Source organism: Chelonia mydas, chromosome 17 (assembly GCF_015237465.2).
Source record: "Chelonia mydas isolate rCheMyd1 chromosome 17, rCheMyd1.pri.v2, whole genome shotgun sequence".
NCBI classification, from domain to species: Eukaryota; Metazoa; Chordata; order Testudines; family Cheloniidae; genus Chelonia; species Chelonia mydas.
The window spans coordinates 2383272-2398799 of NC_051257.2; the positions used below are offsets into that span (position 1 = coordinate 2383272).

The 15528-nt window shown below is 56.8% G+C and overlaps 1 protein-coding gene across 8 annotated transcripts in view; it reads right to left on the reverse strand.

Annotated features, from left to right (window-relative positions):
- Positions 1–5666: 5666 nt before the first annotated feature.
- Positions 5667–15528, reverse strand: part of SSH2 (slingshot protein phosphatase 2) — a 140386-nt gene continuing 130524 nt past the window's right edge. For all 8 annotated transcript variants that reach the window (XM_043530826.1, XM_037880850.2, XM_043530824.1 and 5 more), the window contains 2 exons: positions 13706–14546; positions 5667–11566 (listed from right to left, as the gene is read on the reverse strand). In XM_043530826.1, the coding sequence (XP_043386761.1) occupies positions 9539–11566; positions 13706–14546 (2869 nt within the window). In that variant the 3' untranslated portion in view covers positions 5667–9538. The remainder of the gene's footprint in view (positions 11567–13705; positions 14547–15528) is intronic.

The following is a 15528-nucleotide window of genomic DNA, read 5'->3' on the forward strand; positions in this document are numbered from 1 at the left end:
CCCAGGGAAAGGGCTGTCCCCCAAAACTCCCCCCAAACCCCAGGGAAAGGGTTGACCCCCAGTGACCCCTCCCTGCAGCCCTAGGCAGAGGCACAGTGGGACTCCCCCCTTCTGGCGGGCAGTGCCCAGCAGCTATGGGGTGTAGGGGGACACGCTCCTGTCGGGGGGGGCTCAGGAGGACGGAAGGGGGTGGTCCTTTGGAACCTGAAGGCCCCTGCCTGGCTGGGTCCGCTCAGAGAGTTTGGGTGTCACCCAAACAATCCATTGGACAAACCTAAGAGCAAACTGCTGGTCCCCCCCACCCCCACTCGTCTGAGTGGGGCCAGCCGTGGGGGGGCGGTGAAATCGTTATAAGAGCCAGCAGATGGGCCGTGGCTTGTGGGCTACAGCCCCGGCGTTGACTGGCGGGACCCCCACTGACAGCTGGAGCTCACGGGGCGGGAGGCTGGATGGGCAGACGGGTGGCAGCAAGCTCTCAGCTCGGCCCCAGAGCAGACAGCCACGAGGGGCCAACACACCAGACCGTAACGACTTTCCCCTCCCACCTCCATCACACCAAGGGAAATGGAGGGACAGGGAGCAGGGGAGTGTGACAGGGGCACAGGGGAGCCAGGGGCTGGCAGGAATAGAGCCCCAGAGCCCCACCTCCCCATCTCTGCTCCAACTGCCAGGGATGCCACTCGTGCACTGCTGCATCAGGGTGCATGCTGGGGGGGGGGGGGGGGCACGTGACCCGAGTTGCATCCCCGGCTGGCTCCAGCAAGCTGAGCACCAGGAGGGGAAGGGGCAGCATCGGGGCCTGCACAACCAGCCAAGCAGGATCTTGACCCTGCAGGGATGCGTCCCAAGCCCCAGAGGGGGGAAAGAGGGGACTGCTGTGGGAGCAGAGGGTGGGGATATGGGAAGCAGCCACACACCCCTTCCCAGAGCAGCGTTGGGATCACCGCAGCGGCTACAAAGCAGGACGTTTGCTGGTTGCACCAGCTCCTCACAGGGAGGGGTGGAGGACACAGCCCAGCCCTGGCTGGCTGTCAACACCTGTGATGGGCCAGCTCACCCATGGGTCCCACCCCAGCAGCCAAGCCCCCCACGAGGCACTGGAGAAAGTGCAAACCCTCCCAGCCAGCCCACAGCCCAAGCACGGCCTGTGACACCCCATCAGGGCAGCTCCGAGAGCCCCCAAGGCTGGCGACTCTCAGGCCCTGACAGACAAGGCCAAGGGTGGGGAGCAAATGGAGGCTCAGAGCAGAGCCAGGAGAGATCCCAGGTGTCCTGCTCCCAGGGCCTCTACCTGGCAGTGCCGCCCTGCACTGGGCTGGGCACTGGTGGGGGATAAGCCAGGGCTCAAAACCTGCCGGGAAGCACTACTCCAGGCCAGAGGGAAGGAACAGGCCCAGGTCCCCTGCTGGGCACAGCACAGCCAGAGCCCTTGGCCAGGGTCCCGGTACCAAATGGCACCAGCACAAGGCATTCTGGGAGAGCCCGATGCTACTGGGGCGCTGTCTGCTTGGCTGCAGGCCAGGAGCAAAGCTGCAGGCAGCAGCGTTCCCGGCACGCCAGCAAACCCTCAGCCCGGCAGCCGCCCCGGGGGATTAAGGGGATTGTGGGGCTCAGGCCAGCCAACGAGGGAAGCGATGCCCTGGCTCCAAGAGTGGCAGGGCCCTACAAGGGCACCGAACACAGCTGCACGAGCATTGGCCGAGCTGCGCAGACCCACACCTTTGGGGACTGGGTGAGTGGGAGCGAGACAGGACGGGCACGCCCCTAAACTCTCCCACTCCCAGCACCTGGCCCGGGCTGGCGCTGCGGGCGGAGGGCAGGGTCACCTCAGGAGCTGCGCCAGGCCCCGAGGGATAAGGGCAGAGACCCTGGCCCTCTGCTCCATAGGGGGCAAGGAGACTATGGCATGGAGGCAGTGACTGGGCCTGCCCTTTGCTCTCTCTGCTGACCCTGCAGCAGGTGGCTACTGCAGAGATGCCCCCCAGGCCAGCAGGGACATGAGGGCCCTGGCTGCATGGGAACCGCCCTTCTCCTGTTTCCCACCCGGCTCCCAGATTGTCTGTGCAGACGCCTGTACTCTGAGAAAAGCCTGGTGGCACCCAGTGCGTGGGCTTCAGCCTCCTCTGGCTCTTGCTGGCCCAGGCAGGCCGCACAGCCGCCAGGGCTGCAGGAGGGCCAGGCCTCATGTCCGAGAGTCAGCACAGCATGGAGGAGGTAGGAATGTTCCCCTTATGCCAGCCTGGCATTCAGGGAGCAGGTGAGAGGACAGGGCCATGGGAAAGCCCTGACCACAGCCCCTCTGCCACAGGCACAAGGGAGTGAGTTTGGAGCCAGCTCAGCCCAGCCACCCCCTTCCATCCCACTGCTCTCCTCTGCGCCACCTGTTTGCCAGCCGCTGCAGCAACTCTGGCCCTGGCATTAGCATTGGGTGAGCCAGTGAGAGGGGAGCTGGCCCTAGGGCAGGGGCTTGGGATCTGCCCCAAGGGGCCAGCAGGCAGAAGAGACTATGCTGGGTAAAGGGATTTGCTGAGGAAGCTGGACCATGCAGGGTTGTGGGCAGGGAGCCCGGCTGTGAGGGGCCCAGAGTGGCAGGCTGGCCAGGGGCCAGCAGTTTGGATGGCTGGGGAAGGGGTCTGGCCCTGCAGCTGAGGAGCTGGCGCTCACCTGTGGACCCCGTGGAAGGAAGCACAGCAGCGGCAAAGGGGAGGGTGAAGGCTGATGCTGGAGGCCAGGCAGTGAGAGGAGGGGCTGATGCCCATTGGGGTGTCGGGGGGTTGTTGGAAACCTTTTTTGCCATGCTGGTGATTTAGTTTGGGGCCCGGGGTGAGGATTGGATGCTGCTTTCTAGTGTAGTGGATTTGTTCTGGTGGACGTTACTTTATATTATTAGCCCCGCCACCGTCCTGGGTTTTTCCTTGCTAACATTGGAAGGTTTTCTCCATGGGGCTGGGGTGCCCCCATCTCCCCCCACAGGCAGAGCCCATCCAAGGCCTGGGCGACTGCACAGCTGCTTGGCCCACTGTGCCTGCCTGGTGCCAAAGGCAGCGACCTGGGAGCAGTCCGCCAGGGAGTTACCCAGCAGCCTAGGGCAGAGAGGGGACGGGAGAGAAGGACCGAGGAACAGCCACTTGGGCTGCAGCTGTTCCACGCCTCCTGGGCAGACCTACGCCAAGAGATCTCACCAACGAGCCATCAGGCACGTTGTGGCTGCTGCCCTGGGCCAGATGGGAATGGGCTGTTGGGGGGGGGGCGGGGGGGAGATCCTTGCTCTGCAGCCACCTGGCTGTGGGGGACACAGGTGCCAAACACAAGGCAGTGGAATCCTCCCAGCTGCCCAGGGTAAAGCTGACAGCAAGGGCCCAAACAGCAGCAGTACCTGGGGGTTAAGGAGGTACCAATGCACCATCCCTCTAAGCGGGCAGCTCACCCCTCTTGCAGCAATGCTGCTCGCCACAGTGCCCCAGCCTTCCTGGGGTGGCAGAGCCCAGGCCAGATGTACGGGCCTTGGGCATTGCATGAGCCTTGCCCCAAGAGTAAGGCAGGAATTCTGACTGATCTCCCTCCCTAACCCGCTCGCCCTTGGTCTCTCTGCCTGCAGCCTGCGCCATCCCAGCTGGAGAGCTCCCGGCCCAAGCAGGCCGGCTTTCCTGGCGTTTCCTTTGTTTCCGTGGCAGCACAGGCTGCATTAGCGCTGTGTGGCGGAGGCTCGTTGGGGTGGGTAACAGGGACCTGCCTTTGCCCCCTGCCCTGCCAGAGGGACTTGTCCAAAATCAGAAACAGGCTGACACCAGACGCTCCGGAGTGGGAGAAGCTGCTTCCTGCCCTTGCACAGCTCTTGCTCGACACGGGAGCGGTTCTTTCCCAGCAGCGTCCTCTCGCCTAGGCCAGCTGGTATCGAGCCCACCGTCCTCACACAGCCGCAGGGGAGGCTGGTCCACGGCGGTGTTCTAGGCCAGGTACAGCAGGGAATAGAGCCGGGGCAGCACCCCGGACACGCTTGGGGGGGGGGGGGCACAGGCTTAGAGGAGGCCAGGCGCTTTGGGTTAAGCGGATCCCCACCAACTCCTTTTCTGGGATGTTTTGTGCGGGAGACTGGTGTGTGTCCTCAGCCCAACAGGGCCGCCACAGTGCAGTCAGCCTCTAGGGCACCTGGAGGACAAACATGAGGACAGAGGACGGTGCCCAGCGACAAAGGAAAGGAGGAAGAAGGAGAAGGTCGCCCATGTGTGATTTGCTGGGGATGCATTTTGCTCTTACAGCTAGAATCCCAGTCCTTCTCCTTGGTATGCAAGTCCAGACCCCACCAGGCCCCTAACACGGGCCCTGCAACACCTCAGTGCTTCTTAAGCCTTTGCGTTTAATAGTTTGGTTTAATCACTGTTCCCTTCAGTTCCCTCCTCTTCCCCTTTGATCCACTAGCCCAGTCGCTGCCTTTGGACAGGCTGCAGAAGCCAGACCCCTCCGTGGGCTGGTCCGAGTGCCAGCCATGCCCCAGCTAACAAAGGAATTCTAACGCGGCTGGATCGACGCCTCATCCCTGCAGGATGGATCAGGAAATCAGGGCGGGAGGAGGCAGTGATCCTTTCTTAATTAAACCCAAAGCATGCAAGATAGCTGCCTTGTGCATTTCCTCTGCCAGATCCCCAAGCACGCAGCTCAGCCCTGTGCAGATCCCAGCCCTCCCTGACGTGCAGCTGGCTGCCAGGCTAGCAGCGCTGCCCAGAGCTCCCAGGGAAGGAAAGGAACTTGCCCGGCTGCAGGAGAAATGTGCATGTCGCGATAGCCGGGGCATCCTGGCCCTTTCCGTGACAAGCTCTCCCAGCGCAGCTTGGGGGATGTTAGTTCGGTGTTGGATTGAGAGGACCGTGCCACGGACTGAAATCGGCATCCCCGCCGACTGCTTCTTGGGCGCCTCCCGTCCCAGCAGCGACCAGGCCTGCCCCTGCTTAGCTCTGAGCCCTGCTAGGGGTGTCTTAGCTGCAAAGCAATGCAGTGAGGGACAGGAGTTTGGCTGAAACAGTTCCTGTGCTGACTTCTCTAGGGCACCTCCCCCCATGGCCTAGGCAAGGGCAGTCAGGACTGAGGGCAGAGGGCCAGGATTCTCCTCCTTGGTGCACGGGTTACACCCAAGGATTTCCCAGGAGGTGGTGAGGGGAGATGGGGTAAGGGTACGTTTCAAAAGCACTTCACAGTGGCCTGCCCTTGCTCCCAGGACTCCTGCCAGTCACAGCCGGTCAAGGTGCTACAGACCCCCACCCCCAGCTCGACCGTGCCCTCATGGGGCCACGTGATCCTTTGCATTTCCCCACAGCAGAGGGCAAGGAACCCATGGAGCAAGCTGCCAAGGGAAGTGGCGGAGCCCCGGTCTCTTGCTGCCTTCACATCAAGGCAGGATGCCCTCTCCTGAGAGATCTGCTTTAGCCAGCGCAGGTCACATGAGCTCAACACAGGAGAAACCAGATGAAATTTCACAGCCCGTGTTAGCTGGGAGGTGAGACTAACACGGGCCGTCACGTAACAGAGGCCAGCCTGGCAGTGCCTGGCTAACAGCACCCTGCTCATGCTCACCACCCCTGCCCGCCCCGTGAGCAAGATGGCTCACGTTTGAGTCCCATGAACCCCCCCAGTACCAGCCCCCCCCGGGAAACTGAGGCACCCACACATGCTTCATCCTCAAAATAAAAATTTATTCAGTAACAAGAACATTGAATCTGCACGTCCGTGCAAGAGTTCACATTTCCAAACAGCCAAGCACGTGGGTACAAGTCTGGGACCGGGGGAACATCCCAGTGGCAGCGGAAGATCAGGGGAGGGTACAAGACGAAGCGTTGTCCCCCACACCCCAAAGTCCAGAACTCTGTTTCCAGCTGTCTCCGAGCACCTTCCTGGGGCCCCTGCGGGGGAGCCAGCCTGGCTGTGAATTCTGGAGCAAGAACGGTTCCTACAAACCCATGCACGTAAGTCACATTTGTAGGAAAAAAAACAACCAAAAGGCACCGGCACCTGCATCAGTGCCAACCAAGGATCTGGCTGTGCATGGGCTGAGCCCCTCGCTGCCATCCGAAGGCAAACTTGGCTGCTCTAGCCTCCACCCCAGCTCCAGCCTCCCAGCTGCAAGAGAGGTAAAGCCTCGGCACCCTTCCTGTCTCCTGCACCAGCCAGGCTCCTGCAGGTTCTCCCTCAGGAAAGGGGATGTGGCATTCTCTTGAGCTGGGTCACCCCACATCTTGGGAGCATGTCACTCACTATAAGGGGCAGCGTCACGCGCCCCCCTCCCAGACAGGCTGCGCAATGTAAGGAACCTGAAACTGTATGCTGAGGCATTGTTCCTGCCCCCTGGGCACGTGAATGGGGGGTCAGATTCCCTGGCACAGCCTGACAGGCGGGGCTCAGGCTCTAGACAAGCGTGTACCAGCTTAAAACCCACATCCTGATCTTGGCTGTAGTCTGGAAGGAAGCCTGAGGTGTCCCAGGAACACAGAGCTAAATCCCACCCTGCTGAGAACCAGAACCAGGGCCAACCTCAGCACTCGGACAAATGCCTGGAATACGCCAACACGACTGAGCAGAAGGGGATTTTTTTTCTTTTTCACACGTTTTCTTGAGTGGCTCAAAGAAAGCTATGCATCAATGAGTGCAACAGACCCATCCACTTTTCACACACGTGCACACACGATCCAGGAGGACTGAACACCAGGGCACCCTCCATGCAAGGCTCGCCTGGCTGGAGCTCAGGTGCAGACGGAATGGCTGAGATATTGTCCAGAAATCGGGCACACTGTAAACAACTTATCCTCCAAGAGCTTTGCAAGAGATCAGCGGAACGGCTGCTTTGTAGAGAAATGCCCATCATTGTTTATTAAACATTGATCACAACCCCGCTCATCAGTTACGCAGCTCAGCGATGGGGGACTGGAAATGCTGCACCCCTCAGCCAGGAAGGCACCTGCTCTGCCCCGACCTTTGTTAGTTCCCAGACAGATCACCTGGGGTGTCTTGGCCAGGCCAAGCTGTAACCAAGACAGGCTCCCAGATCCCATCCTCCAGCCAGAGGCCACCAGTGGGCGGAGAAGCCACCACTCAGTCAGGCTGGGCTGGGCTAGAGTGATGGGTGGGTGGATTCTGGCCTAGCATCCCGGTGCTGTGAACAGGCTGATGGCTTCACGTGGCCCAGCCAGAATAGCCGGGCCCGCACTCGAGCCTCGGGTGCCCAGCACCCCAACAGAACACGGGGAAGGGGCAGGTGCCAGCTCTGTGAAGAAGCCGAGCCCTGCGGCAAGATTCTCTTCAAACGCTCCATTCCCTCCTCCCGCAGGGACACTTCCTGCAAGCCAACTGCTGGTTTGTTGGCAGGCTGTGTGCTTGGGCTGGCAAATGCAGCTCTGTACGTTTGCCATCCGGCCCTGGGCTGTGTAGAGTGCAAACAGGGCATTTCCCACTGTCGTCCTCAGAGAGCAGCCACAGCCCCTTCCCAGTGCTCCACGGCACATGGCCTGCATGGGCCGGCGTTTCAGCCACAGCCCCTCGGAAGTTCTGGGCTCCTCTCAGCCACCTGCTTCAACAGGACAATCGCTGCTGCTACGCGATGAACTCTGCGCAGACCCTGGCGCTGCAGGACTGGCCCTGCCGCCAGGCGCGAGTCCTGGCAGGACCCAACTGAGCTCTGCTCTCAGCAGCTGCAGCTCTCCATGAGTCATGGTCACTGCACGTTTCACATCACCCTCAAAACTGGTGTGCGCACAGCACCTTTGATCCCGTAACAGTGCCTGGGCAGGGCTCAGCCCCCCCGCAACGAGTGGCTGCTAAGAACACTCAGTGGTTTTGCTAGTTACTTCGGTTCTGGCTGGATGCGTAGCCAGCGAGGTTAACAGAATGCCATACCCCACCAACAGCCCCCTAGAGGCACCGCCAGGACTGCAGGACGGCGAGTCGGTCCTGCCGCTCTTCTACAAAGAGCAAACTAGTTGTAATTTGCTAGAGGGAACATCTGTGAAGTGTGCTGCTATGCCCCACTGGAAACCAGCCGCCAAGGGTCAGCTCAGCCCTGCCCTGTGCTCACTCTCTAGCAAAACCAGCTGAACCTCAGAATTGGCTCTGAAATACAATCCTGCCATTCTGCAGTGGAAGAGGGTAGGTAACGTTCTCCTGCAACAGGGGCTCTTGCAAGACGGACACATCATTTGGCAGAAGCGGGCAACGGGCTCTCACTTGCTGAGAGGGAAGACAGCTTACAAAGGGAAACCCACTCAAGCGTTTGTGCAGAGGCCAATGAACACCACTCAGATGGATTCCGGTGGTTTTGTTTTCCAGTTTACAGAATGTCCTTTCAAGAAAACAATGTAAGAAATAACAAAAGTTACCTAGATAAATACTGTATGTACACAATTTAGGGGGAAAAAGGGAACTTTCAGACAAATCATTGCTCCAGGTTAAGTGTTAAAGTGAGAGCAGAAAGAGGGGAAACATCATGTAACAATTAAATCAGCCTTCCCGTTTGAGAGCCAGCTGAGTGTGTACGTGAGTGTGGGGAGAATACCTGAGGGAGCACTAGGAAAAGAACAGCCCTGGGTGGGGGAGAGAACGGTGAACAGATGATATGGCCATTAATGCAGAAGGCCCACAGCAGTATTCAAGTAATGAAAGGGTTAAAACCCTACAGAATTGTTTGTTTTAAAAGAACACACATCAGTTCCCCCCCCCCTCCCCCACATTGCTGCTGTTAAAACGGGTTCTTTTAGATTATGAAATTCAAATGAATTTGGCGGCCCCAGGGTCGGAGCAGAGAAGAGGCTGGCTCTGGGAGGGACTGCTGTTTGAAGTCTCTAACCACACTGGTCACGATCAAGACACCTTGTACATTTTGGGATTTTTTTTTTTGTTTTTAATCACATTGGAGCCACTCCCTGGAAACAAACCATGCAACTTTGGGCAAGTTTGTGTTCCAAAGTTGGAGCCACAGCGAGAGACTGAAAAGTGCAGCCCAGCCATCCGCTGCCTTTGGGCCACGGGCACAAGCCAACCAGACGGGTTTGCGCTGAGGCAGGTTCAGAAGCAATTTGTCACTGTTGTGGAGTTCCAGTTAGCTTGAAGTGGATCAGAAAAAGCCACAAACAAGATCTTGGCACAACCTTCATATTTACACCAGCTGCCACAGCTAGCACCAATTTGTGTGTGTGTGTGTGTGTGTTCAAGTTATTTGTGACTTGGTTCCAATCTAATCTAACCCTCAAGATTTCACCACAGAGAGATGAGCCAACTGCCAACAGCAATTGTCACTTACGAAAGGTGTTCTTTGAAAACAAAGAATATTTGAGGTTATTTGAGTTAAAAATAATTAAAAAAAATAACAAATGGTCTTGCAGTCAGCGTCCCACACAAAAACACAACCCAAATCTACATGCGCCAGGAACAGTAAAATGACAAAATATATAAAATTAACGAATAAAGTGCATGTTCCTTACATATTACACCTGCCCCTTGTATGAACAACAACATCAGAGGTTTTGTTTAAAAAGAAGTCCCAGCTGAGGGCTCAGGATCACATGGTATTATAGAACGGATTGCTTGTCCGCTTTTTGTCGTTCGCCTTTTTTAGTCTCCTCAGAGGGTGAGTTCTACCGTGTTGATGTCTAGGTGCTACAGCCAGTCTTTGAGCCGGCAGCCAAGAGTCTAGTACCTGCGTCTGTAGCAGCGAAAGACCCTCTTCAGAGCTAGTCAATCTAGGATCTGTGCTGGGACACAAACTCTGCGGAGCTGAGCCGAACTCTTTGGCATACTGCACTGGCGGCCTCTCCACCGGCTGGCTCTGGGCAATGCACTCAGTCGTTTTAAGCTGCTCTACAAAATGCTCGGTGGGCTTTGGATCCTGGCGAATAAGGGGAGAGGAGGCACAAGGCTTTTCAGGTAGGCCTTCCAAGCCGTGCTCTGGCAATGCCCCACGCTTGCCTTGGCCAGTCCTGGGGGAGGCGGGCAGCAAGTCAGACCGGGTCAGGCCGGCATGGGAAGAGGCTGACTCCCTTTCGGATAAGTCATCTTGAGAGAGTTCCAGGCAGCCCAGCTTGGCTAAAGATGCCGAGCGTTTCATCTGGGACGGCGTGGTAAGCCCCGCTTGCCGTACCTGGGCCTCAAGTTCCTTCGCACGCTGCTTCACTGAGCCGGGAGTCTCACTCATGTCTTTGATGCTGGGGCTGCTGGAGCTGTGGGGGAGGCCGCAGGGGGGGAAAGAGATGCCCACGGCGTCAGTGTGGTTACTGAGGAAATCTAAGTCCTCGTTGCTCAGCTCCATGAAGGCACCATCACTCGCCCCACACAGGACATGTCCGTTCCTTGAGAGGCTGCTCGGTGCCGCTGGCTCATCGTCCGTGCTCGTGCTGTGCTCCATAACGCCCTCCAGATGAACTACGCGTTGGTGACAAAGGTAATCCAGGCCTGCTACAGGCGAGCGTGTCACCTGGCCAACGAACGAAGAGGTATCCAGGTTAATCAGTGCTGCTCCGTACTCTTCCTCGGGACTGCCCAAGGTGAAGGTGGCCCGCCCGAGCTCCTTGTGCTCTAGTACTGAAGGGTTAAGCAAAGGCAGAGCATCTGGATGTACAGGTGCCATCTCAGTGCACACCGAAGGGTTCAGGTTTTCATCTACTGGAAGTAACACCGCTGCGTTCTCCAGCACGCCCTGCTCACAGCTGCTGTCACGCTCACGGAGATCAGGTGGCGTGCCCACGTGGGAGTACTCGATAATTTCTAGTCTCCTGGGGAGGTGACCAGGCAGGGCTGGCTCCCCGGAGCCATCCAATGACACCACTGTCCTGCGCACGTCCTGCTTGGCACCAGGCTCTGCCAGCAGAGACTCCTGAGCAGGCTGCACAGGGCGAGGAGTGAGTGGTGGCGACAGGTGTGTGTCAGCCGGCAGTTCAGGGCCATGAGGCAGTGAACCCTCGGCTGCTGGGCTCTTGTCACTCTCGTTCTCTCTACGGGCAGGATCCAGATCCCACGACAGTTCCTCGGTCTTTCCCTTTGGTGCAAGCTCGGCAGCTGCAGAATCATGCTTGGAATTCTTGCGAGTAGGTAGCAAGCACGTGGGGGGAACATGCTGGTGCTCTTGCTCCTGTCTCAAGCGCTCCTCGAATTCCAAGGTGGCACGTTTAACAGACCCCGGACACCACTTCGACCCAGGGTTCAGACCCTGCACTCGAGGCTCCTGCTGGTCTTCTGCGGGATCGCTTTCTTCCACATCCAACACACAGGTAGGTGGCTGGAAGGTGGGAGCACCTTCCTGGTCTGGTTTTGGAAGGTCTTTTGCCGTTTCCTGCTGTGCCATGCAAGCTCCTTCGCTCTGTTCAGCCTTGCCAGGGTTATTTTCAGATGCCCAGACCACCTCTACAGGCAACTCATGGGCTGTATTCCTCTTTGGTGCTTGGGCATGGTTGGCTGAGCCCTCCATCTTCTGCTGGCACAGTCCTACGCCCTGGTTGATGGATTCAATTTCAGTTATGATTTCTTTCACAGAGATTGCATTTTCCGAGTGGGATCTTGTGAGAGGGCCCATGATGGTCAGTTCGGAGATGTCCTGCAAACACAGAGAGACTTATTACAAAATGCAGGCAGCCTTGCCAACAACACACCTGCAGTCAGACAGCTTGAACTGCAATGAACACACATACAAGAAAAAGAAAAAGCCCCCGGTGCTAATGCAGAGTAGTGGGCACCAAGATCTCACTCCAAGCAGAAACAACTGGAGCCGTTCCAGAGGCGCTCTGGTCTCAATAAAACCTTCCAGCCAGGATTTGCCACTAGCCTAAGGCATTTAGATGCCAAACTAGCTGAAATGCCAGGAGATTTAGGCACCCAACTTCCAGGTGCTTATTATTTAACACGCGTTTGAAGGCAAAACTCAGGTCATTTAAAAAGAAAATAAGGATAAGAGTGAGAGTTCTCACCCTGTACAGAACAGGAATGAAAATGACGATGGATCGCTTCAAATCCAGCCGCCAGGATATGTATGCTAAAGGCCCTTGTTGGAGTCTAACCGTTCCACAACTTCCATTGGAGAGTAGCTCGGGATGCTAGAGCAGAGACAGAGCTACCCGTATGCTGTCAATTGTGTCTTGTGGGTACCGGACTGAAATATGAGGCAGAACCAAAGAGGCTCGGACCAATATGGAAAGGAGGCAACCAGTGCTGTACTAACCAGAAGAGAAAACTATTTAAGTAAAACCATTTCCCAGGAAAAAGCAGGTCTCGGACTAACCTAGATCACAGTTAGAACTGCCAGCGGGGTCTGACTGGAGAGAGAACTAGGGCTGATTTCCAGGACCTGCTTTCACTTAGCCCAGCAGAGAAAGGGAGCAGGAATTCAGAATGTTGGGAGTTAAACTACGCCAGCCACATGTCTCCTGGGGTGCACCACCGAGCGTCATGTTTATCACACTCTGATATCTCACAAGGGACAAATTCAACGGCCATTAGTAGCAGCTCTTCAAGTGAAAGGTGAGCACAGAAAATCAGCAGCCATAATAGCCAGCCCTTCAGCTGCTTCGGTTAGAGAGTCTAGATCCCATTCAAGACCTCAACGATTTACATATAAAAAGTGTTCTCTTGGACATAACCCCCCCGAGCTTGCTAAGGACACGGGCTACCCTTTGGCCAGCGAGCTGCAATCCAAGACATGAGTGGAGAACTGTCTGCAGCACTTACTACATTTAAAAAATCCTCATTGGAAGATAGAAAATCGAATAAAACCAACAACTCAACTGACGAGAGCGAGCGCGCTCTGGAAGAAGCGGCCAGCACGCCACTGCTGATCAGCCACAGCCCATGAAGATACAAGATGATTAGGTCTAAAGGGCTCTAGCTTCCTTTTTCATTCTGCATGGCACTAAGACTCTAGATAACTGCCAATCAGAGGGCACTTAACTGCAGTGTCCTGTTAGCCCACCTGTGTCCTGGCCCCCTGAACAGATGCACTATCGTGCAGACATTACGTTCATTTTTTTGGGGAGGGGGTTCATTTACTCATGAAAACGAACCACCGATAGCACTAGTCACCCAATCCTGACCTGCAGCTCCCCTCACTTGTATTCCAGTGCTGGGCTCCGCACACACAGCTCTGCCAATGCCTTTCAGTCCTGTCCTGCTGCTCCCCCGCCCCCCCCAGCTACTCCGAGTCTGGAGACCCCTTCACACAGCTCTGCTGGGGCAACTCAGCCCTGACCGCAGCCCCTCTTCAGTTCTGTTCCAAGTTTTGGATTCACAGCCTGTAGTTCTGCCCAGGCTCTTCAATGCTGACCTAGGGCTGAAGCCCCTCCCTGCTTTGCTAGCCCAACAATCACTCCCACAGCTCTACCATCGTCCCACCATCCCGACCTGCTACCCCAAGCCTGGAGCTTCCCACCCGAGAACGGTGCCGATCGGGTCAGGCAGTTTGGTGGTGTTTATGATGGGGACAAATAACCGCCCAAGATGCGGTTCCCAGGCTAGGGGCACGTGCTTGGAGTTGAGAAGCTCACAGTGGCTGTACCACCACCAGCTTGCTGGTCTCCTTATGCAAAGCTTTACATCTAAGAGTTTATCAATACAATTGACTCATTAACTGGAAGGCCAGAACGTTGCCCGTCTTTCCACTGCATTAACCATACAGCAAGAGAACCATACAGCCATCAGGAACGTTCAAACAGCAGTCCACAGGAAAGCAGCAAGCCGTGGTTACCTCTGGTTGTTCCTCATCTGTGGAAGACTCTTCCGGTGCTGCAGGGGAGTTGCCTGCAGAGCTGTGCCTCTGGGTATCTACAGCAGTCTCTGCTGGCAGCGCCTCCGGCACAGACATCTTGGAGATCCCGTTCCTCCCGCCTCCCTGCTCGTCCATCCTGGAGTGGGAACAGGTGTGAGACCGGCTCTCTTGGGACAGCTCCTCAAACTTCTCTAGGGCACTGAGGAAATCAATCCTGTCTGTGGTTTCAGGCTGGGAACTGAGCTGTGGGCTTGGAGAACTCTGATCAGGCGACCTAGGAAGGTCTTTTAAACAAGCCGTGAATTCCTCCATGGGTACCAAATGCAAGTTCAGGTGAGTTTTAAGGGCATCTGTCTCTAGATCATCCACGGTCAGATCAGGGAATGCTGTAGCCATCTCCAAAGGCTCTGCAAGTTGCATCAAGGCCTCAGAAGAATGGCAATTATCCAGGGGAAATTCCGACTCATCCAAGCAGCACCCTGCCGGACACCCGTTGATGTTATTCAGGTTCAATTCGTCCTCTATTTGTTCAGCGCGGAAGCCTCTGGCTGTGAACTCCAAATGGATCCTCCTCTCTTTGGCACACAGCTCCTCGATCGTGTCCGTGTCCTGCTGGAGCAGACGGTCCACGAGTGGCCCCACGGAGAAGACAGGAGATGCAGGCTGGTGGTTGTCATTTGCCCTGGGCTCAGAGAGCTGCTCTGCGGAAGTGGTGATCTCCTTTTTGTTCAGCTCCATCCCGGACTTGCAGATCGGCTGGTGGTGCTCCGAGAGGTCGCTGTCCGAGTGCGACCGCCACAGTTTGTTATGCCGCTGTTTGCTGCGGGAGAAGAGAAATGTTTTAGTCACTGTCAGAAACCACCTGCGGATCACACATGCTTAAAATACAACCCTGGGCCAAACCCAGGTTGGCTTAAGTGGGGGGGGGCTGCTGCCACGGTAGCCTCTGGGCCAGATGCAGCGGCGACAACCAGCCCCTTCCATTAAACGTGGTCAAAGTTGGTCAGAAAATGAATCCACAGGGGCCGAAGTGGCCGAGTTGGTGCAGTCGGCACCGCTCCAGCATTGCGGGCGAGCCGGTGACAGCAGCACGGTAGGAAAACCAACCAATAGGAAGGGGTAATACAAAGCAGGCCTCTGCCCTCTGAACTGTCTGCTCCCCACACCCCCCAACGCCTGCAGCAGCAAACTCTGCCCTGCGGGGAGTGGGTACCGTTGCAACGGACTTCAGAATATCCATCTGTGTAAATGAGCACAGGGGTGTAAGCTATTTACATGCACGGGCCCCCGTGATTTCTGCGGGCCTCATGGAACTCTGCTGAACTTGGTCCTTTCTTTGACCCTAGATGATGGATGGGTTGGAAGAGTAGAACAAGCTGCAGGGCACCAGCCGGGGGGACACTCAGTGGGGTACGTGGTGGGCCTGGAACAAAAGGATACCTGATTTCCCCTCTAGGCTCCAACACCCCTGGGGCACGCTCTGGTAAATAACTGAGCTATGGAAACCAGAGAGCGGTGTGGGGGCTGGGACATCCTGCATGGTTACAGGAGGCCAAAAATAGCATCTTGTTTGCAGGACCGAGGCCCAGGACAGCCACCCCCTCGCTGCTGGAAAACATCCTTGGGAGGGTCCCAGCAGTCACACGCTCGAGCGAACGTCAACTGTTGCTGTCCCATCAGCAGCACCTGTTCTGAGACCTGTTGTGTCCGGGGCCCTCACAATGGGGCGATTTCTCCGAAGTGGAACCGGACCAATGAAAACACACAACCAGCCCAGCCCTGCGCTGCGCTTTAGAGATTTC